This window comes from Coturnix japonica, chromosome Z, assembly GCF_001577835.2.
Source record: "Coturnix japonica isolate 7356 chromosome Z, Coturnix japonica 2.1, whole genome shotgun sequence".
NCBI classification, from domain to species: domain Eukaryota; kingdom Metazoa; phylum Chordata; class Aves; order Galliformes; family Phasianidae; genus Coturnix; species Coturnix japonica.
The window spans coordinates 40,325,075-40,348,819 of NC_029547.1; the positions used below are offsets into that span (position 1 = coordinate 40,325,075).

The 23,745-nt window shown below is 36.0% G+C and overlaps 1 protein-coding gene across 1 annotated transcript in view; it reads right to left on the bottom strand.

Moving 5' to 3' along the window:
- The window catches only part of ADAMTS19 (ADAM metallopeptidase with thrombospondin type 1 motif 19), a 112,976-nt gene that overhangs the window by 16,057 nt on the left and 73,174 nt on the right, over window positions 1-23,745 (bottom strand). The window contains exons 12-21 of the mRNA XM_015849403.2: window positions 21,209-21,339; window positions 19,553-19,722; window positions 16,342-16,469; window positions 15,649-15,769; window positions 14,827-14,907; window positions 9,140-9,297; window positions 8,311-8,464; window positions 5,434-5,569; window positions 3,867-4,071; window positions 1,856-2,008 (exon numbers count right to left, since the gene is read on the bottom strand). Of these exons, the coding sequence (XP_015704889.1) occupies window positions 1,856-2,008; window positions 3,867-4,071; window positions 5,434-5,569; window positions 8,311-8,464; window positions 9,140-9,297; window positions 14,827-14,907; window positions 15,649-15,769; window positions 16,342-16,469; window positions 19,553-19,722; window positions 21,209-21,339 (1,437 nt within the window). The remainder of the gene's footprint in view (window positions 1-1,855; window positions 2,009-3,866; window positions 4,072-5,433; window positions 5,570-8,310; window positions 8,465-9,139; window positions 9,298-14,826; window positions 14,908-15,648; window positions 15,770-16,341; window positions 16,470-19,552; window positions 19,723-21,208; window positions 21,340-23,745) is intronic.

The window sequence follows — 23,745 nt, forward strand, 5'->3', positions numbered from 1 at the left end:
ACCCTGCTTCTGAAGATAAGTTGCTTCTGGCTGTTGCTTAAAAAATAATGGCTATATCACCCTGTATTTTTGATGTAGCTAAGGTAGGGGGCTATATTCTGGTTTCTATGAGGGTGTTTCAAAAAATCAAGTATTTGAAAATAAATTATAAAGAAGACAAGAAAATTGAGTAAGCAGTAATATGATAGTGACAATTTGTACCCCACAGTCACTACAGTCATAAAATGGGAGCTGACAAGTAGAATTCTGTGAAACACTCATTACCCATACAGTTCTTGCAGCTAGTTCTTGGAAGGCTGGCTAGTCATACATTACTGGCTTTAGTCCTTGTTTCCAGCTATTACATCATATTAAAAACAACCAAAAATACATTAAATACTTCTCCATGCAAGCAAGCTTAAAAGCTTCTGCAATAATGTTATACACTGAAAGTAGAAGAGATGTTTAGATGTTTGCAAAATTATGAACTGAAGAAAACAAATAAATAAATGAATAACTTAGAATCTCTTTGCTAAAGCACAGTCTAATATAGGGCAATAAAAAAATGTGAGGTTCTTTTTTTTTCTTTTTTTTTTTTCTTTTCACAATTTCATTGTGTTATGAATATTTTAAACCATACCAGATGTTCAGGTTCCCAGTCCAGTAACGCATTCATTACATTCATTCAATCACAGATCTAACCAGTATCTTCTGATATGGTTTGGTCTGTGCTTATGTATTTCACTGAAATAAAAATCCCTATACCAAGGAAACAACTGGTAGTTACATCAGATGTTCATAAAAATCCAGTAATACATGCTTTCTAGTTTTTAAATGGTGTACTTAGAAACTGACTATGCTAAACATGCTTCCTCATGAGGGTATAACTTCTTGGAATTGTGGACAAATAAAATGTGCGAACACAATGAAATGTGTTTGAAATGGCCTTAATTGGAGTGTAAGAATTATAATTTATTACAGTTGGATTACATGTAAATGGCAAACAATACCTTTCCCTGGTTAGGAAAAAAGGACTGTGGGGTAGTTGGGAGACGGGACTCAGTAGGATGACTTAAGCAAATTACTCCAACTGTTTAGTAATGGAAATTAGGTTATTTTCCCAGAACCATTTTGTTAAGCAACCCTTGAAACAAATTCCACATTACAATAAGAAATGCATGACAGAATTAGGACATACAACAACAAACATTAGGCCTCTGCCAGCCTGTGATGGAAGTGGAAGTGGAAAAGAAACACAAGACTGTCTCACCAAAGCATGTAGTACACACTGCCAATTGATAGCCTGTATGCTGCTATCCAGACACATTCAGGAACTTCTTGCTGGGAGCCAAACACAGTATTCAGTGTGTTCAATACATTGTCTTAGTAAGACATGAAGCCAGAGGCAAGTAAGAAAGTCTAATAGAAAATAAAGAATACAGGCAAGACAACTGCTACTTTGCTTAATCAAGTGTTATCAGAATTTTCAAATAGTTCTGGAAAAGGAATAATCTTAAGAGTGTATTTGCAAATATGAAGACTAATATATTCCACACTCTTCATGTCTCTGATTTTTTTTGCCTGCCTACTGGAAACAGTAAATCTATATCACCTTTGCACAGTACTGAACACTCAACTCATTCACATTCCTGGCTTTTCTCTTAAACTTTGGTCACACTGTGACTTCATGTTTCAAATATATGCATATACATACATATATGTATATATGTGTGTATATAAATATATACACATTTGTAACCTTATTTTTTCACAACTGGGAGGGTCCTAAATCTCTAATAAAAGCCATACGTCATGTAGAGAATTCAACTTGCAGAATGTATTATGTTATGAGACAGCAGAATCAAGGATGTCTCACCTTAGACCAGTCTCCCATTCTCCAGACATAGCATTTGGAATAGTCCTCACAATCCTCTGCTTCTTTAGGTCTTGTGGACAAAACGCATTTCTTGCGGGGATTGGTGCACCTCACAGTCCGATGCCGTACTCCCTTACCACACTTTACAGAGCACTGTTGGAAAAAGATGTTTTTCAGGTTTTTACAAAAGGCCTCTGCCAATGACTTCTGCCAAGCTATTATAAATACTCCAGGACTTCAATGATTTCCTGACTTTCAATTCTTGCACAGATACTTTATGTGCTAAAAACTAACACATGAACAAAAATTCTGTATGGGGCAAAATTATAATCTTTACATTTTTATATAAAAATATGTAATTTGATGAAAAAAAAACATTTGCTTAAGAAAAAACTAAGCTTTAAAAGCTGTGTTTGGATAAGGGATCAATTAGAAAAGATATGAGGGAAAGAATGCTGCAGTAAAAATGTAATGCAATCTTTGTTTGAATAATTAAAAGAAATATAATTAAAAAAACAACACTAAATAGAGTTTGTAAGTACAAGGCATTAATCAATTTCAAATAAACTCCACCTTTATAAGAATAAAAAAGTTAATTTGATACATTGTCTTAGTAAGACATAAGACAGAGGCAAGCAAGAAAGTAAGTCTAACAGAAAGTAAAGAATACAAGCAAGATAACTGCAAGTTAAAAGCAAATGCTCTAAACCTATGCAAGAATCCAGTCTGAATTTGAAAATTCAAATTCACAACATATGCAGCATGTGAAAACTCTCCTGAAGTTTTCTAGAAGGTCTTCATCCACACTTTTTTCAGCTATTCCCACTTACACTGCCAAAAATTATGCCATTTCCTTTTTTAAAACATTATCACTGCTTTTCATCATCCCACTGCTTGCAGATCAAAACTCTCCTTTGCCAAGCCAATTGCAACTGCAGGAAGCACTAATGGCTAGCTTCCAGCTCAGTGGTGATAGTAGGAATGTCCACGGGAAACACCTCACTCTTCAAAATACATTTATTCCAGCAGAAGAGTGCTTTCTTATTTGTTATTTCTCAAGTGAAACAAATCAACCAAACCACACATGTTTCTTTCTTATACCACGTAAGCATGCAGGACTCTTCCCACAATCAGTTTCTGCATTATGAATGTCTGTATCAAGCTAATAACTGCTGATTACTCCTCTTATCTCTACCTTAGCATATGCTTTTACTTTTTGAAAATATTCCCAGTGCTGCTGACCAGAGAAACCCAAACAAAGCCATGTACATACATTCAGAAGCTGCTATTCTTATTTTGAGCCTGGAGGGACTCATAGCACAGCTCAGAATCGCTGTATTCTTCCAGTGAAGGGAGAAGCTTTAAATAACCCCTTCAGCTTTTCCAGACTGCAGTGATAACAACTCCCTTCTTCCTCCACAGTCAATTACTTTAAGAATTAGTACAGCTTCTTAGGAGGAGAAAATCAAATGAACATACAGCCTGCGCTAATGCTTCAGGATAAATGGATCCAAAATTATCTTATTTACAAGCCCTTTGGCTCAGTGCTTGTGCTACTCTTGGAAAAAGGAAGGGAAGGTTCTTTTTTTGCATGCAGCTTCCCTCCTGGCCTCTCTGAAGTAAACTGGAAGCTGCTACAATCTGACCAACCTCCCTTGGTACAAAAGTACCCCACAGACACTCACAGTCTGAACCCACATTTTGGTAGCTGGTAACTGTTTTAATTCTGCTTACCCCCAGGTACCCATTACTACAGTCAGGATATACTTGACTACATGCGCTTGAAAAAAGGCCAAAAGAAACTGTTCCAGGCCATTAACTAGGTAAAATGTAGTAGATCTATACAGCTTGTTTTCCTAGTCCTGATCCTCTTGCTAAATCATTGCATGAGGACCCTGAAACACACTTTGCTATTAAAAAAAATAAAAAATAAAAAAAATGCCCGACATTCTCAGAAAACACTAATGCATAAATAATCACTGTGTCTGCTTATATGCTGTAAATGCAGCACCTCAGACCAGACTCCCGCCTCCCACACAGTCATGCAGTCTTGGCCTTCACAGCGCTGTGCAGAAGCAGGCTTTGGCCCAAGGCAATCTCTCTCCCTTGCTCTGATCAGGGTCCCATTTCTGAGCTGCTGTGTGCAGGCTATTTGTCTGTTTTGTGTCCCTTTTCCACATGTCCTTGAACACGGAGTCCATTCAGTCATCATCCATCTACAAAGAAATACAGGCAATAGAGTAAGAAGAAATCAGGATGGAAGAAGTCCCATTATATCACTTGTTCTCTTGCTTACCAATACTTTCTTAGTCAGGATACACTTCTAAATGCTCTCCTTCCAATCAATTTAACATTTAGCACTAAACAGACTAATCACTAATCTAAAATATTTTAAACTTAACTACTATTCTGCGATTCTATGAATAAATTAATGTTCACATCATCAGTTTCCATGTTTTCCGAGTACTCTCTTGTCATTACAAGTCCATTTAGAATAGTTCCAAAATAGCGTTACACATTTCAAATATGACAGAGCAATTACCAGCCTTGTCCTTTCTTTCTATCTCTGTGGCTACCTGTATGTCAAATGTATGCCCTACACCTAACTCCATCATTTTTTAAAAAGATACCATTTCAGAACAGAATCACTCCTGTGGGTTGTTCTGGAGGATGCAGGGGAGCTCGGTCTCTTTCATGTTCTTTAAGATCAGGCCTAAATGAAGTTGCTTGGCTTAAATCACAGCAAGTAAGGCTGATGCAGCTTGGCAGAGCCCATATACCAGGAAAGTAACCATTCTAGAAGATAATTTTCCCCAAATGTTCTGTAGCTTCAGACTCTGGCCATATACCCTTAAAAATCAGAAGTTCTGCCATTAATGTAGTACACAAGTTTATTCCAGTAGGCTAGATTTGCAAGGGAAACTGAAGTTTGGCAAATCTGTTCCAACCTTCTGACATTTTCTGTAAGAAAGCTAAACATTTAACTGAGGTTTTTTTTATTAGTAGTCTGAAGACTTCATTTACAATTAACAGACTGTCTAAAGAATGCAATAGAATTTAAGGTACTTCTTCAAGTGCCATTAATAATGGCCATGGTCAAGCAAGCATATGCTTTACTTACATTTCTTTTAAAAACCGACAATGTTTATTTTGTAAGAATCTTTAGCAGTATATTAGTATATTCAAGTGGAACCATGATATCCTTCTACCTGTAACAGCACAGTATCTCCACATACCAATTAATAACAGCTACAATTTTTCATTTTATAAGCTGAAAAATGTAAACAATTTACATAAGCAATTGCATTTCAATTTAATTGTACACATCAGCCAGTGAGTACTGTTACTAAGGAAAGAAATAAGTTGCTTTCTTGAATGATAATTGATTGAGACGTGCTTAAGGGCTCTCTTTCATTCAGACTTCAGAGAAGCAACATTAAATGATTCAGCATCCTCCACATTTCACACTACAACCTATGGGAAATGTGGTTATGCAGCACATTGATTGCCAGAGGCAGTAGATGCTCCTGAGATTTTTACATTTAGATATCAGTCTGATATGACCAAATCACTATTACCTGGTCTGGCATGGCTGCTCATTGCACTTGCGGATCTGTGGTTCAGGTTTTGTTAAATATTTGCACTTCTTGTTGTCCACAAGACTGATATTCTTGTTCATAATCTTTGTGCAAGAGACTGTTGTTTTTCTTTCACCTAGCAGAAGATAAAGCAGGTATGTAGAGAAACCAAGAATATGCAACTTCATTAAAAAGGAATGCAAAAGCTAACTGTACAACAGATGCAGTCATTCTACGTTCATTTTGGCAAAAAGAAGTGAAAACGACAGCAGCAAGCCTAAAGGAGATATTAAATTTTTAGGGAATTATGCATTTTCTTAATCCAGTATTTGTGTACCAGTGCCATCGTTGCTTTATTTCTGCAACAAGTCATATTCTGAGCCCTGCAGCTCACTGCTGCAACTGCTTCCTTCTCAACCACCAAGCCTGCAGTGTTAAGAATGGATTGTGGAGAAATTGCTTAGAAAGAAGACATGTTTTCTTGTTAAGTTAAAGGAAAGGAATAGCAAATCCTGTTTCCTTGTGTTGCTTGAGTTTAGTAGTTGTGCTTTGTTTAGTAGCATACTGGCAAGTGTGGCCAGCACTCAGGTAATCACTGCTGCAGCCTTCAGAAAGGAAACTGCACTGAAGAGAAAAGCTGTACAGTGTGATCTGTAGTGTAACCATTTAGGAAGCTGGTTACTGATGGTGGAGACCTCATGAATATTCTGTTATGTAAACACTTCCTTAACAGATGGACTGATGTTTGATTCTCTTGAAAAACAGGTAGAAAATCAGAATTGAACAGAATGATTACCACAAGCAGGAGCTTGTAATCAAAGCGGAGTATGTTTTTTAGAGATCTAGCAAGACCTCAATTAAAGTCTTCAGTTGTAGAAAATAACTTCATCAGTTCTTCCTGTTTCTATCCGGAAGTTTACTGACAAACAGTGTGTGCAGACACAAGAATGCAGTATTTAATAGAGGTTAGAAATGTGCCTGCAGATCAAGTTAGAAGTAATCATTTTCAGTATGACCACAACTGACATTTTACACAGTGTTTGTGTATGTCAGCACACATGCAACTAATCTATCACATACAATATTCAAAATGTTTGACACTATTTTTCTGCATTTACACATACATCTTTGCATCCCTATTCTCTTCCACACTAAGAGTGCTTTTCTGAAACACAGGAAGGCGCAGACCTATGACATATGTAAATACACACAAAGTCACATGGCTTCATCAGTACTTTCATTCTGACAGATGTTTCAAACACTTAAGGGAAACTACTGATAATTATATTCTTTAATCAGGAACATCAAAATACGAATGATAAAAACTCAAGCACAAAAATTTACAAAAAGTACAGGCTGCATCATTTTAATTTCATTATTACTTCACATTAAATGAAAGAAATAAAAGAATTGAGTGAGAAAGTGAGAAATTTTTTTAACATGCATTTCAGAATATTTGCAGTAAAAAAATCCGCTTTCATGGAACTTTGCATTAACTCAACTACTTCAAACAATAATAAAAAGTGATGGCCAATTACAACAGAGAAAAGTATGATAAAAATAAACATTACAGTAAAACACTTAAATATTTATTTAAACATTAATGTAGAAAAAAAACCCACCAAAAACAGCGTAGTGCATTTTAAGGCTTTTCCAAATGATAGGTAACTCTAGAAATATCTGAAGCAATCATGAGAGATTGTGGTAGCATTCCAATTACTCTAAAAATACTTCAGGAAACTGTAAAAGCATGAATATTCCAAGTGAATATGAGTGCACGGTGAAGAAACAGAGGATGATACCAGTACCACGTACAAAATGCCTTCAGGGAAGAAGATTTCTTACCAAACCACAAAAGGCATGTTTATGGAAACTACAGCAATCTGTCGTGACACCGGGACTGTTTGCAGAATCAAAGTAGCTAGAACACTGTGTTCTTTGTGTTGCTGTTATGAGAAGGTAAAGTGTTTCCAGGCTTTCTTATTACAAGTTGCTTAGCAGTTTTCACAACTGCTGATCAGAGCAGCCACAATTATCAAAGCATAATAATAATTAATATTCTATTCACAGTATAAGTCCAAAAAATTATTAAGCAACATATTAATAGACTTCTGTGGGTTGACTGCATTAAAAATTCCCTCATATTTTCTAATAACCAGCTCCTAAACAGTTACTGACTGAAAAGGATTTTGTTACAGTAATATTGTTCATATTCCAATATTTGTTTTCATATTGGCATTTAGTTCTTCCAAATTCACATTTTTTTACAGTTTACAAACATAAACATAGGAAAAATATTGCATAAGCATACTAATATCTGCTGTTGCTATATTTGTTCCGTATGTTTCTGGATCATTCTCAACTCATGTAACCAATGTATTTGATCTGAGATTGGGGTTCGGATTTTCTGTAGTTTGAAATGTCTTTTACAGATCATTTATCTTCAGTAGTTCCAAATACAGGGTGGAATGCACATGAGCCTTCTATTCTTGTTCTAGCTCTTGCATTTGTATTTCTTCTTGGAATCCACAACTTGAATTTATTTTTTTAATTGAGATTTGTTTCCTTCACTATCATTTTTTTCCACATAATTTAGTTTTAATCTTAAATAGATTATCATTATAATTATAGTTATAGTTATTCTTTAGTATAATCAGGAAGAACAAAAAGAAATACGTCAATCATTCCATGTCATCAAACAAGCTACATTATTATTTAATATACTACACTAACTACCAAGGTCTGAAATATTAATACACCATGTGTTTTAGTTGATGTGTAAATATACATATATATACATACATGTGCATGCTGTAAATACATATGAATTGAATGTGTTTGTTGGTTGGTTTTTTTTGTTTGTTTGTTTGTTTTTACCTCCTCCACATACAGCATCACAGTCCTCCCAGCCAGAATGAGTCCACATGAAAAGAGGTTCAGGTACTTTAGAGCTCTGATTCTCAGGGGGAGGATCCAGTGGGATTGTGTACTCATAGTGAAGACCGTAGCTCTGGTCATGGAAAAGCAGCACCTGTAAATTACAGAGGAGGAAAACATTCCTATGAGGACAAGCAGTGAGGAGAACACAACCAAATCTTTGAAGAAATAATCTTGAAGAGCTTGACAGAATGACTTAATCGTTCAAGGTCAGGATGGATGTAGCTCTAGGCAGCCTGTTCTAGTAGTTGGTGAGTTTTCCCATGGTGGGGTAGTGGGGGCCGGGGGGGGGGGGAGGTTGAAACTAGACGTTCAACCCAGGACATTCTATGATTCCATTATTCTAAGATTCAGTAGCCTTTAGAGTTTTCTGTTATATCTGACAGGAGAAAATAATAGAGGTACCCAACTCAGAGCAACGAGGAAGAGAAAATTATTTAACATAAAGGTCTAAAATCTCCTCATGTAAAATAATTCAGTGGGCCATTGGGATAGAAAACATCTGACTGTAATTTAATGCTTAAGCTTCTGAGACCATCCACTCAGCCTAAACAATGCAAAGTTTATTACTGAATTTACAACAACTTTTAGAAGTTGGCTAACAGATCAGCAGGTGTATCTAGCATTGGTCTCATTATCTGTGGAAATGTACATGAGAGGAATCATGCTTTGTTGTTGTTCTTTTTTTTTTTTTTTCCTTTTTTTTTTTTTTTTTTCCTTTTTCTTTTTTTAAAGGGCTAAATAAAACACAAAATTCATATTGTCATACCAGTAAATGTAAGGGAGAAGTTGTGGGACCTTTGGCAGAAATCTTCTCCCAGAGACCTCTTCGAACATAATGGACAGTGGTCCCAGCAATATTAAATGTTCCTGAATGTTCTATCTTCCAGTCACTATTGATAGACTGCTTACCAGCATCTCGAAGTGCTGCAGAAATACATTTTAAAATGTTTGGTTAGTAGTGATTCTGGCCTCTTTCCACATGCTGATTGGATAATTTAACTGGTAGATGAAATAACATTAATCTGCAAAGATACGTAGTTAACCCCAGAAGTAATGTCTCCTATTTACTTCCATGGAAACTACAACAGGTGCCAAGAGCACAGTAACATTATTTGATAAAGCAAGTTCTCAGCTACAAAACACTATCTTTCAACATAGTCATCACCATTAGCTATGCATTTTTACCATCAACAAACAAGAGCCTGCACACCGCACTTGTAAAAATCCTCACCAGCAAAGGTGACTCACTGTTTCAGAGCTATGACAATGTTGTTGCTAGGAAAATACTGCCCACACAGTTCATTTTTCATCAGCCTGAACAGGGGTCAGACAGAAGGCACAAATCTGGGCTATTTAGTGGGTGTGGTAGGACAGTCCAGCCAAAACTGGCAGTGCTCCACAGTCTTCAAACTGCCACAGGGCCAGGTGTTATTGTGTTGCAAGAGAAAGGTCTTCTTCTCCAGCTTTCCTCTGGAAGTTTGAGACTGCAGCTTTGTCAGCATAGTGGTATGGTGTTAAGAACTGATGATTTGTTGGGGTTCCAGGAAATCCAGAAGGATCAGCCCTTTCCTATCCCAAAAGATAGTGCACATCACTTCACCTGCTGAAAGCCATCTCTTTTTCTTCGATGAGGAATTCACATGTCAGCACTCCATGGACTGCTGTTTTGACTCCAGCTAGTAGTGATACAACATCTTGTACCAGCTAATGATGCAATCCAGGAAGAAGTCATCTTTAGCCTTGTATTGGTTGAACAGGTTCTGACAAACTTGCATACGGTTATTCCGACATTGCCATCATCATTGCTAATGCAACGAAACCAATATTTTGGTCCATACACAATTCCCTGGTCATAATCCACCTATTTGTGTGGATGACCTAATTGATATGTCTTCCATTTCATTATGTGAGAGCTGTGCATGGGCATCTGCAGTGAGACTTGTCTTTCACATGGCTGTCACCACTGCTGAAATGCAACACCCACTGCCTCATTGTGTTCACATCCACTGTTTAGTCTCTACAAATGTTCAGTAAGCACTGATGAATGTGAATGGCTGCCAGCTTTTCCTCATGAAAGAGTTCAGTGACACATATTTGCTTCAGACACACTTCCATGTCAGACGCCATTCTCTAACTGTCCCTCTGCTGCCATCTGTCACATAGCAACAAAACATAATGGGATTGGCAGGAAGGTTCAACCTCTTCTGCCATACTATCAACATCCATCTCTGACATCCTAATCCAACACAGTAAAATGGGAGGCATTATTTCCATAACAGCTGTTGTATTTATGAAAGCTATTGTACCAAAACTTAAATTGAATCATTTTTGGAAGTAATGCTTGCCCAAACCACATAGGCATAGCATTAATTTAAGTTAAAATTAGTGTTTTATTGACTAGTAAGACAGAAGTTTCCAGAATTCATTAAATTAAGACAAAAGTAATTATACTATGTTCCTAGGGTCTACGACCTTTACAAGACAAGGAAATATAATTTTCACAAGTTATTCTTCTAGATTTGTGGAACTACATTAGAACTTCCAAAAATTCTGGTTCAAAACTGCTTCTATTTAACCACTAAATCTATGTTTTTCCCCACCTCAAAATGTGACAGCACTATTGTTATCCTAGCTAAGCACTTATTTTACTCAGACTTTCACCATCTAATTTGATGTCTCTAACAAAAAGAAACAGATTGTTCTTTTTGGTCAAATTATGATTTAAAAGCATCACCAAGTCAGGAAAGACATTCAGACACTGAATTATTGTTATTATTTTCTATATTAAACTATGAAGAAACTCTTCTATGAGGATCCTTTATTTTAACCTTCATTTTATATAATTTTCTTATTCAAAATGATTTCTGAAATAGGCATGTGAAGGAAGATGTACTTGAAGTCACTTTCTGGACAAAAAGCTGTACACATTCCTCTTCACTGAAATTGCATGTTTGGCATCAAACCGGATTAAGAGAACCTCAACATCTTTAGCCTTGTCCAAAATTTCTTATTTAAGCTTGTAAGTTAGTGTGAGTCATTTCTGTAATTGTCTTTTCTCCTATTCATATTTATTCTGTTATATTTTGTTTCTATGGAAAACAATGGCAATGGTTCTATGGACTGGCAGCAATACAATTGCATAAGACATCACTGATGTGAACTACTACAGTGCTGTGTAATAAATGTTAAGATTATAAAATCCATTAATGCCTTGTGCTAAAAGTAACAAACCATTTTACAAGATCTAAAAATTGGTGTTTCAGGATTAAACATTCTATTACTAGTGGTAATTGAGTTCTATTTAGTTTTAGAACTCTAGATGCCAATACTGTTTCTAGTGTAGAAACAACACAAATGTAACTGACAGTGCTGGCATCCATTGAGTAATGCTGCTCAGACAGAGCAGAGTTTCTCCCTTGAGAGCAGTAGACCTTGCACTGTTTTCTGTGTCTTTAAAAGCAATGTTATGTGCCACAGCACACAGATGTGTTCAGAAGACTTGAAATCTCAGTTCCAGAACACAGAAATATGTCAGTTCCTGCATTTTCTGCTCTCAGCTTCCACATTGGTGTCCCTGGGGTTAAATAAAGAAAGAATGAGTGTTATCATGTCTAAAATTTAGGCTTGGATTCAGGTAGTCCAGCTTCTACATCTGAATCTATCACACCTCTTATTGCAAGCTAGTTCACTGAATTTTAATCCATGCCACACATGCACTCTGTACTCTACTCAGCTCTTGATAAAGGAGGATCTCCTGTACAGAGTAAAGCAATATAGAAGGAATATTCAGCACACAAGTGTATTGCCTCTCAGGCTACAAAACATATTGAGTAATATATCCATGATGAAAAAGACAAACAATAAAAAAATTGTGATGAGGAAAATCTACCAGAAGAAGCAGTGTGCCAAGTAAGAAGAGGGAAGCAGGCATCTTTGAAAGTCATGAATTTGGGGTGGTTTTTGTTTGTCTGTTTTTTGTTTGTTTGTTTGGTTTTTGTTGTTGGTTTTGTTTGTTTGTTTGTTTTGGTTTGGTTTGGTTTTGGTTGTGTTTTGTTTTCACCAACATTTAGACATGCTTTTCACAAAAGAAGCAAAACAATGTCACTTTGGCTGAACCTGATTTTGTCAAGAAAACCAGCAAATATAAAAAATATTTGAATCTAATTTCTAAACCAGAATGCTTTCACTGATATCTTTCATCAGGGAAGTCACTTTTTGACTCGCATTAGGGTTATCATGTGATACCTTCAAGTCATTTAAAGAACAATGATACTCAAAAATCAAAGAACAGAAAATTTCAACTTGTCAACTCTAGGAGTACAAAATTTCATCTTGACTTTATATATGGTTCCACTAAAATGAAGAGTAACATGTAATTTGGCATAAGGCCTCACCTGCTTTTAATAACTAGATTATTTTAATTTTATATTAAAGTATTTCTTTACAAGGTTCTTTTCTGTTTTACACTCAATGGCAGTCAATTTATAGGCCTCATCCATATTGCTAAAATTAACTGATAACACTTCAGCACTACTGAGATTAATAAAACCCAACTGATTATTAGTATCCAGGAAATCCTTTTGTTAAAGTCTTTGTTATTATAGGAGGAAGCTGAGATCAGAAAAAGTATTATGCCTGTTTTGTTACCATTGGACATGCTAGCCTATGATTAACATTAGAAAGTGCTACTTTTGTTTCCTGTGTGGCAATATTCACATGTGCAGTGAACTTATTTCCAAGACTCCTGTAACTGAGAAACTGATTCCTGACATACCCATTTTTACATATTTTCATTCATAGCTTTGCTAACCTTATTGCACTTTCTTTACCACTTTCATTTCACAGAACTACCATGCAACAGAACCACAACACATATTCTTTTGGTGTTAGATATAAAAGTAGGGGAGTACTTAATTAAGTGGGTACTCTACATGGAAAAGGGGATTATTTATTTATTTATTTATTTTTTTCCGCAGAGAAATTGGAGGCACACTAAATACACTATTAGTATTTATTTTTATAGATAACTTATTTGCATGTGCTGAACAGAAAATATAGAGTATAATTCCATGTTAGTATCGATCTTCACTCATATTTTGCAAATGATATTACGACAGTCCATACCACTGCGGTGCACAGTTTTATTGACTGTGAAGGAAGAGCTGATTCACATCACTTTTCATGTTGCCTTCTGCTTTGGCAATGTAAAAGGTCACTTAAAATTTTAATTGGGTTTAAGCACAGTTTGAACAAAACAAACTTCTATTTACTAATTCTGGATAAGTAAAAAGACAGTAACATTTCTAAATGCCACTGAAAAAATTCAGGTTTAGATTACAAATTATCTGTATAGTTAAATACAATTAAGTATTCTTAGTTATTCATTATCGATCTGGACCTGACGTGCCATTTTACAATTGTCATGTGAGTGCTGTAATCTCAAAATTTATTACCCGAAAAAAGAAAATAAACTTCCTTTCTACTTGAACAACTTAAAATAAATGAATAAATAAATAGTTGCCAAATATGAAGGAAAATGTAGCAGCAGAAGAGCCATAATCTTAGACCTTTGGAAACTAAATCAAGCTTGAAACTATGTGTCTATACCTGTAATTGTGATAAAACTTTCCAAGTAAGTGACAGTGAACCAAGTCTCACAACAAAATAGTTTTAAATTCACAAGATTACCACTGCAAGTTCATTTCTTAAAAATATATTTCAACATTCTTTTTTAGAGATTCTAATTCTAAAATAAATGAGTCTATGGCTCAGGAAATATTCCCAAGTTAAAGAAATACTTGTTTCCATCTCTTTAGTATTACAAATAATTCATACTCCTTAATAGAAATTATTACAGAAATATTTTTGATTGTATATTCCTACTGAGGAAAGAAACAGAATGTATTTTCTCACATAACTTATTATGTCGAGGAATATCTAATATTTGGCTATGTCACAACAGAAAACAGAAACCATACTTTTTTCAAATCTGTGAATAAATCCTCCAGAAGGCATAAGAAACAGGACATACCATCAGGCATTCATCTGTTCAGTAAATGCAATTGCATGTTATACTTTAAAATTTTCCCCCGGGATCATAGAATTCCTATTATTGTGGTATATATTGATACACCTCAGATAAAGAGGATATCTGAGGGAATCAGGAAGAACTTATCTGAAGATTAGCTTCCACAGAACATTTATACAGTGGTGCTATTGATGTGGACTGTGTTTTTACTAATCAATTTAGTATCATCATTGCAACTCCAAGATCACAAGTTCACATCTCATTTTGATTGCCTACCCTCTGACCTATGAAAAACAGGGATCACATTTCCAGCAGCTTAAATTGGATTCTACTCTGTAACCCATTTTTATTTTTTAATTTTATTTGTGTGTGTGTGTGTGCATACTGCATTACAGAATGTTTACAGCTAAAACCACGATACTTACCTAAATAGCTGTGCGCTGGTTTTTCTTCTACAACTTTGATTCTTCTTGCTCCTGCAGGTATCACCAAAGCTTCCACATAGCCTAGACATGGGACCAAATGTCCAAATATATTGAGTTAAATAGAGTTCTATAGAATTGTACACCTTGGGAGTTCTTTTTTTATTTCTCTTTTTATTTCTTCTCTCCCATTCTGTCTTAGAAATTTAGAAAGTTACATCTAGAACAATGGCCTGAAGGTCTTAAAAAAATCCACAAACATTACAGCCATTAAGAAGTGATGATACAGCACTACAGCACCTCATACATAATAGGTATAGTGTGATATAAATTAAAAAAAATGTGGTAGAATAAGATATAGTGAGAATTAGCAAGGAGTAGACTGGGTTTAGGTCAGATGAAACCAAATAACATAATGCTATTATCACATCAGGCAACAGCAAAAGAACTCTTATTTCACTCCACATCTAGAGACAAATATGATATCATTAAAAAAGAATGATAAAATAATAATAATCCAACTACTCCCTCCCCCACCCCCCCCTTTTTTTTTGGCAAGTATTTTGTGATATCCTGCTTCCCTGCTGGAGTGTGTTCAATTGCTATTATGAATGACTTTGAGGTATGTTATTACAGTTAATATAATAATCTGTGGTACATTAAAATGGGTTCCATGCCGTGTGGGAAAAGACATACTCTTTAGCAATTTGCTATAATCCAATTTAGCAGTGGATTGTTAGAGTCATGGTAGTATGACTATCTCAGTTCCAATGCTCAAAGTAATCAAAACTAACGCATTTCTGAGACTTCTAAATAAACACTTACCTGCTCCTCTGGTATGGTTAAAATCTCCTTTAATGACTTTGCAAGACTTTCCATTTCCATTGCATACGCCACAATGATCTTCACGAGCCAGAGAACCTATTATACCATCACAGCCAAATTTCTGAGGGAGAAGAAAATAAAGTTTTTTTTTTTCATGAAAAAAAATGGACTATATGTCTTCTTTGTGATCAACCCTCCGATTACTAAGTGGTGAGCTAAAACCCAGTTCAAAGAAGTGTTTAAGTGTGTACTTGTTGCACACAGCCACTTGAGACCATGAACAGAAGAAGCCCTCTGTTTTAGTTATCTGTAAATTATCATCTGTGGTTTGGTTGGATATAAAATCTACTGTTGACAGAATTATGCAGATCCCATAGCATCCCATCCTGTCAAAAGCTGTGTCTTCACTTCATTTTAGAAGATGAAATCAGCTATACTTATTGTACAGTGAGCTGCAGTTCCTTGTAATCAGCCATATCTGATATTCCTTCCTCTAAATCTTCAGCTACTTCAGATGGTGTGCTCCAATGAGTGAAGAGAGTTTAAAATATTTTAGTATGGTGCATAAAGAAACAGTCAGTCTTGGTCATGCATTTGGTAACATTCATGAGAAAAATGACACATATCAATAGCAAATACTTGCACCCACATACATGTGCATACATATCCAGTTTCTAAAGAAGTAATTCATACCTGGCATTTACCATCTGCACAGATATCTAACCCGTGCTGGCCACAGGAAGTCCCATCCATCACCTTTTCTGTTAGAAGAATGGGTTGATCCTTTCCAGATGGTGTACAGAATAAGGCACATGGCTTTTCTTTAGCAGCAATTAACAGGGGAAAAAAAAAAAAAAAAAAAAAAAAAAGGTCAAGAAAGGTCAGTTAACAAATAAAAAAATAATAACAGTATTTTAAAGTTGATCTATGCTTATCTTTTCAATATGAATCTACATTAGTAGAAGAAGTCATCTCAGTCAACGTTGAAAAAAAAACCAACACATTTTTTACCATTTTCTCATGTTTGTAGAACTCATTCATTTTCCACCTAGAATATACTCATGCTATAAACTTGGCTTACATCATACTCCTGTCATGTTCATTGTTACAATTAAGAATATGCACGTTACATTTGATGGAATATTTTGGTTGTAATCTATACTTTCATTCTACTAAAATTCTGACAGATCACAAATATTGCTTAAGAAGGTAAGTTAACACTTCCCAGATTTTCTAACTACGCAGGTCATAGAGAAAAAGAAAAAAAAATACAGTAAAATAAAATCAAGTAACTAAAACACCCTGGGAATTAAAATAGAAGGATTTACAAAGTCCACATTTTAAAAAAAGACAAAATACTGAACATATTTTTCCTAACATCTCTACCAAGGTCATGTAACTTTCTACTACATTTCTTCAGCACTCTGAAAATCATTTTTCATTTTGAAAAGAATTAAAAAGAAATTTTATCCTATATAGCCACGTATTCCACAGGGTCATCATTTATAAATAATGAAGTTTGCTCTATCACTGCCAAAGTAATAACAAATAAAATAAGTCTCCTCTCAGTGGTCAACTGAGTACAAAATCACATAACTTTTTATATATTTAATCACAAGTGCATTAACTCAGAACTCTTTCCCAAATCTTTTGCAGATTCTTGAAAGGATAATGTCAATCTTGAAATTGAAACTGATTTCATTTGGATGCAGTCTACAACACTCTGACTTCATGCTGACTTTTAGATTCCTGGACTGCATTTTTATTAGTAAATTAAATAGTTCCAGGAAACATTCAAGGGCACTAGAGCTCTACTGTCTGTACAGTTAAACTGTAAAACAGTCTGTGGCACATTTCTTTGCCTGTGCCATCTAGCACTAGCTGGGTCTAAACTAGAAATTGCTGCTTGAAAAAGACAATTTCCAGAAAGCAGTTTGGATGTCACCATCTTTCTCAGAGCATTAGATAGCTGAGAAGTATGGACACGGGCCTTCTGTGCCAGCTTGCTTGCAAACCAGAAAGTAGTCTGGGCACATTTAACATACTATAATTGACATGGCTATGTGTATCTCTGGGGGAAAAATATAAACAGATGTGATCTTTTTTGGCAATACCTGAAGCCAGTTAGATGCAAGCTACCTCCAGTTCAGAAGTCTGAGACTCTGCCTGAGCTTGTACACTCCACATTTCTGCTATTTTGCTTAAACAATAAGGTGAAAGTCTCCTGGTATCTACAAGGTCTGCATGTATCTGAATTCTTCAAAGGAGTATCTTATGAAGATTTACCCCCCATTACCTCCTGTCCTGTCAGTACACTCCCTGACAAAGATGCCCTTTTCATCTTTCTTGGAGATCTGCTTTAGATACTGGTGGGTTATTGTGAGGTCTCCCCAAAGCCTTTTCCCCTCCAAGCTGAAGAATCCCAGCTCTCTCAGCCCACAAGAGGTTCTTCAGCTCTCAGATTATCCTCATGGCCCACCTCTGGACTTGCTCCAACAGGTTCCTGTTTTTCAGAGGTGAATGAAGTACTCAAGGAGGGGTGGCAAGAGATTAAAGGGGGAGAATGACCTCTCTTGCCCTTCCGGACATGCTTCTTTTGTTGCACCCCAGGATATAATTGGCTTTCTGGATTGCAAGCACACATCACCAGCTCATATTGAACTTCTCATCAACCAACACCCTTATGTTCTTCTCCTGGGGGTTGTTCTCAAGCAACTCCCTTCTCATCTTTTATTAGTTCTTTGGGTTGCTCCAAAGGAATAGGACATTGCACTTGGCTTTGCTGAACTTCATGAAGTTCACATGGGCCCACATCTAAAGCATGCCAAGAGATACCCTCTGGATGGCATCCTTCCCCTCATGTACATGCTCACTGTAACACACAATTTGGTGTGTTACAAACTTGCACAAACTTCCTGAGGGTGAATTCAATCCCACTGTCCAGACTGCCAACAAAGACAATAAACAGACTTCTCAAATAAGATAGATAGTGACTTAGCATCTTTACCTACCCAGTTCCTCTGGACCCTTGAAAGCATCTCATCTATCAACAACACTAGACAACCTCAACAAACTATAGGTGACTTCACTGGACATTGTACACAGCTAGGTTCTAGTGAAGTCCAAGATGGTTTGAGAGCAATGGATTTTTATAACACTGGAATTCTTCAGATGGTGTCCAGTTTTGTGCCTCCTGGGGGCAGCTTAAGACAAGATCTCTCAGAACATGCTTGACAAAAACTGTCATCCATTCTCAATGGAAAATGGGAGAGTGTTGACATTTTTTATCAGATGACTGAATTATTGAAAGTCAGGTTGAAAACTTATGATCCTTAGGACATATATCATATTTTTCTGTTCTAAAATGAAATTTGGTCAAATACAGCCAGAGTGAGTCACTAGATAAGGACCTTTCAAATGCATGACAACAACTCTGAAAATGAAAATCACTCTGAAAACAGAATGATAAGTTTTCATTGTGCCACTTTCGGTCTTCTAAATAAACTCTCATAATTTAGCCTTAAAAAAGTCTTCTTTTAGATGGACACACATTCAGCTAGGTTTGTGATAATAGCTTTGCATTTGTCAGGATTCAGCAAAATCTGTCCTTTGTAATGGTTTGTGATAATTTGTCTTGAGAGAAATACTAATGGTGATTGAATGCTTACAATATTCCCCTTTCATTCTAGGCACAACTCTACTAGTAGTTACAAAAATTCTTTATTTCTTAATAAGAAATAAGAACTGTTATCAGTCCTTAACACTTTCTGCTTGCTTTGTTGTTGTTGTGTTTGGTTAGTTCATTGGTTTGTTTTCATTTTGCTTTTGCTTTTAAATTATCATTATTTATGAAAGAAAGTATTTAATAACAATTTGGAAAATGTGAGAGATAACTTAGACTTACCATCATCAATGACAGCCTGCCATTGCTGCACATGCTTCTGATACGAAGATCTGACACTGAAAGCCTGGCACTGCCAGTCTCTGAAGGCAGGCACACCAGCAGGACAGGAAGGATTTTCACATATTCTATACTGTGTCATGGGGACATGACACTCACCTTCAATGCCCAGACTAGAAATGACAGCATAAAGACAATGATTTATTGATGGCAATATCTAGAAACATACAGCATAACTTGCTTAAGATAAATACAAACAGTTTAAATAGCAACTTTATTGATGACATAATGTTAAGAAATTGCTCACAATAAACTGAAGTCACAGAAAATGGTGTGGCTGCATTATAGGTAATGGTGTTAAACCATAACTTGATACCAAAGAAGCACTAGGATTATTAGGGATGTTCAGCACAGAGAATCTCCATTAAAGTTTTGATATAGTTCAGGTGATTTTTCTCCTGTTGGACTGAGACAGGCGTGCAAGCAAAAGGACATATATAATGCCTGCATCAGTAGAGATTTATTACCTCTCCATTTTTATTTTTTTTTAACAGTGTTACAAAGTTTAGGCAGTTTTACAAAGTTTAGGCAAAACAGTTTTTTCCTGATGCATAACTCAGAACTATGTTAACTATTGTTCATTAGCATAGCCATATCCAAGTTTTTCTTATGAGTGTCTGTGCACACATCCCTCTTAATTCCTCCATCCTCTGCACTCCTTTTCTTTTTCTTCTTCTTCTTTTTTTTTTTTTTGTCTAAAATTTGTTATATTGTCTTCAATTCTTTATTTCCCCATTTTGCTCAACTTTTTCCTAAATCACCTACTTACTCTACGTTTCATCATCTACTGAGTTCTGTTACCACAACTGTTTTTCCTTTTTTTTTTTGGTATATAACTGACCCATAAAAGAGTAAGTTATCAAAAGGAAAGAACATTTTATCTGGGTACTATGATATAGCTATATGCTGGTTTTATTTAACGGCAGTGGTTAATCATAGAATCATAGAATTACCTAGGTTGGAGAAGACCTCAAAGGTCATCTAGTCCAACCACACCACAACCAAACCTCACCATCCCAGACAACTGTTCTCCGTGTGAAAACTTAAACTGAAGATTAACTTCCCCAGCCGAGGGCTAGTTCTGTCATTTAAAGATAATAGGAGCTGCTTCCAAGTAATAAGCTTCATTTATCCCCAGTGACACAGGATTTTCATTTTCAAAAGACAAAAGCATTCTAAATGTTGTGTCTATGTATTCTATCTGTCTGCAACAGTAGAAGATCTCTTTGTCAAAGGTAATTCTATGGCTCTCAAAATGAAACTGAAGAAAATTTTTCTCTATCAAAGTGAAAATACAAGGATTATGTATTGGCACTCCGCAAGCCAAGAATTACAGATTTAGTTTTCTCTTTAATCTTCAGGTGATTAGAAGCAAAAGTTTTATTTTCGCATTTGTGATATAACTTAAGTCTTTGAGAAAAGACTAAGAAAGGAAAAATAGTGTTAACATGCAATTAAAAAACCCAAACACTTAGTTCTCCTAAGACTTTTTCAGTGTTCATTACTTATACATAAATTAGCAGTATCTTAATGAGTTTCTGTACTGGAAAGATTTAAATTCTGCTCAGAAATACAGAATTGAAATCCTGAACTTTTTACCCAGGGCATTTGCGTTGTCGACTGCTGATTCCAGTGTTGCAAGTACGGCTGCAAGTGCTCCACATGCTCCACTCCCCCTCCATATGTTCCACCAAAGTTGTCCGATTGATACATTCTCCAGCCTTACACCACTAGATAAAAATTCAGCTCTTAGGTAAATAAATCAAGCTATATGCAAAACAACTCACTGCTCCATGAAGCAGAACACAAATATTTTGTTCAAAAGATTTCATATGAGTCAGGAGTATTTCTTCCTACTGTTTTCACAGCTTTCTTTCCTGTACTAGTGACCTTCCTCTAGCTCTTTGTTCAAGTATAATGTGCAACTCTTGTCCACAAGCTCATGCTGAAGTTCATTTCCAACACAGGGTGCCCCTGGAAAAGAAATGGTTTCCAGATCACACTGTCCTCTTCATTTGAGGCTGAGCCCTCCTTAGGAAAATGCTTCTGGGTCCAGCCAAAACACATTGCAGGGTCTGCCCATTTGTTGAACTGGATAATTACAGTACTGTGTTTAAGGCTGTGCTCTCATCTTGTTTGGTTCACTAGTACAGGTGTAGCTAGTGAAAACTGCTTTGTCACTGACAGTTCACTGACAGTTGTAACATGAAATTCCATGAGTTGGAGAAGAAATGAGATTTTTTCACAACTTGCATACAAAGAGAGAGGAATGGAAGCCTCTATAGGCTAGTGCTGGAAAGGTCAGCTGAACAACAACAACCATCTCAATAATCTCATATTTATGTATAATCTCCTAAGATAACAGCAATTTCTCACTATCCAATCACAAGTCTTATGCTTTGTAGCCTACATTCATATGTTGTACCAAACATTATACATCTGCAAAACACTAGTACTTAATCAATTTACAGCAGCTGAAAATCTGTTTCATAGTTTCCTGGTTTGACCTGGGACAGAACTGATATTCTTCATAGTGTTTGATATGCTATATTTTGGTGTTAGAATAAAAACAGTACTGACAGCACACCATTGTTTTAGTTGCTAAGTAGTGCAACTACTTAAGTGAAAATGTCCTTTTCACTTAACTCTTATCTTGAAAGAAAAAGAATATGTCAATAATAAAACCAATAAAGACCATTTTAACTTTATAATATAATTCTGTTATCTGTACTGTGTATGGTAAAACCTTGTCTACTGCTCTTAAATTTTATCTAGTTTCCAGCTGATCAACTGACCTTAATTTTTTGCCTCAAATTATAGCATTGCAATGACGACATAATTATACCATATTTGAGAAGTCTTTATAGAGATGTCTGAATTTTGCATTGGATACACAATCAGAAACTACAAATTTTGTAATGCTTTAGGGATTTCAGACTGAACATGCTCATACTTACTTAATCATATTTCTTCAGATTCATATGCAAAAATGAGTTTTCTCTAGAGTCTGCATTTTCCTGACATAGAGTTTGAGGAGTGCTTAGAAATACTTGGCTTGTATGACAAATGAGCTGGAATGAGCTTAAAACTAGAGAGGCTAAGATCATCTAGTCCAACCATCCTCCCATTACCGTAGCTACAACAAACCACCAAATCATATCTCCTAGCTCCCAATCCAGACACCTCTTGAACCTGCCAAGGATGGCAACTCTACCACCTCTCTGGGCAGCCATTCCAGTGCCTGACCACTCTCTGAGAGAAAAAGTTCCTTCTTATGTCCAGTCCAAACCTCATCTGATACAATTTGAGGCCATTTCCTCAGGTCCTCTTTGTTGCCCGGGAGAAGAGGCCAAGCCCCTCCTTATCACAACCTCCCTTCTGGAAGCTGTAGAGTGCAATGAGGTCTCCCCTGAGCCTTCTCTTCTCCAGGAAGATGTTTGTCAGAACCAAAAGAGCACAGCAAATATAAGACTTTTACAGATACTAAAAGTAATGCACTTCGTTTTTCTTTCAGTATGCAAAATGTTACTACTTGAAAAATTTAGCTGATTGATTGATTTGCTTTTCTTAGAATCACAGAATTGCTTGTGTTGATGATCCAGAAGGATCATCAGGTTCCATCCCCCTACCACAGGCAGGACCACAAACATCCAGTGGATTAGAGGACAGATGATAGTCCTTGGTGACTGCAATATGACTCAAAGAACAAATCACTCCAGTAGGAGATTGCTGTCGGTACGGCATCATGAAAATCCCGAGACACATACAAACTTCTGCTCTGTTACCTAATTACTTATCTTCTTTACAGTTCTATTCACTCACAACAGCAATTATTAAAACAAGAAATTGTCTGAAGGACAACAATTAATGCAAGTCAGAATTCAGGTGACCATTAATTGCTCCTTGACATCATATTTCTACTGACATTAATTGTTCCTTTAGATGTACTGACACTGTAAGTATCTCTTTACAAAGCTTATCCTAAATAGTTAGATTACAACTGATTTTACATGGAAATCAAAGCTGAAATTTTTCTGCCTTTCAAAGCCTATGTTTCTGCTCACAACAAGCAGTGCAACAATAGCATTCCAATCATAAACTTGACAGAAAAACAAAGCAAGACTGAAATAAAACAG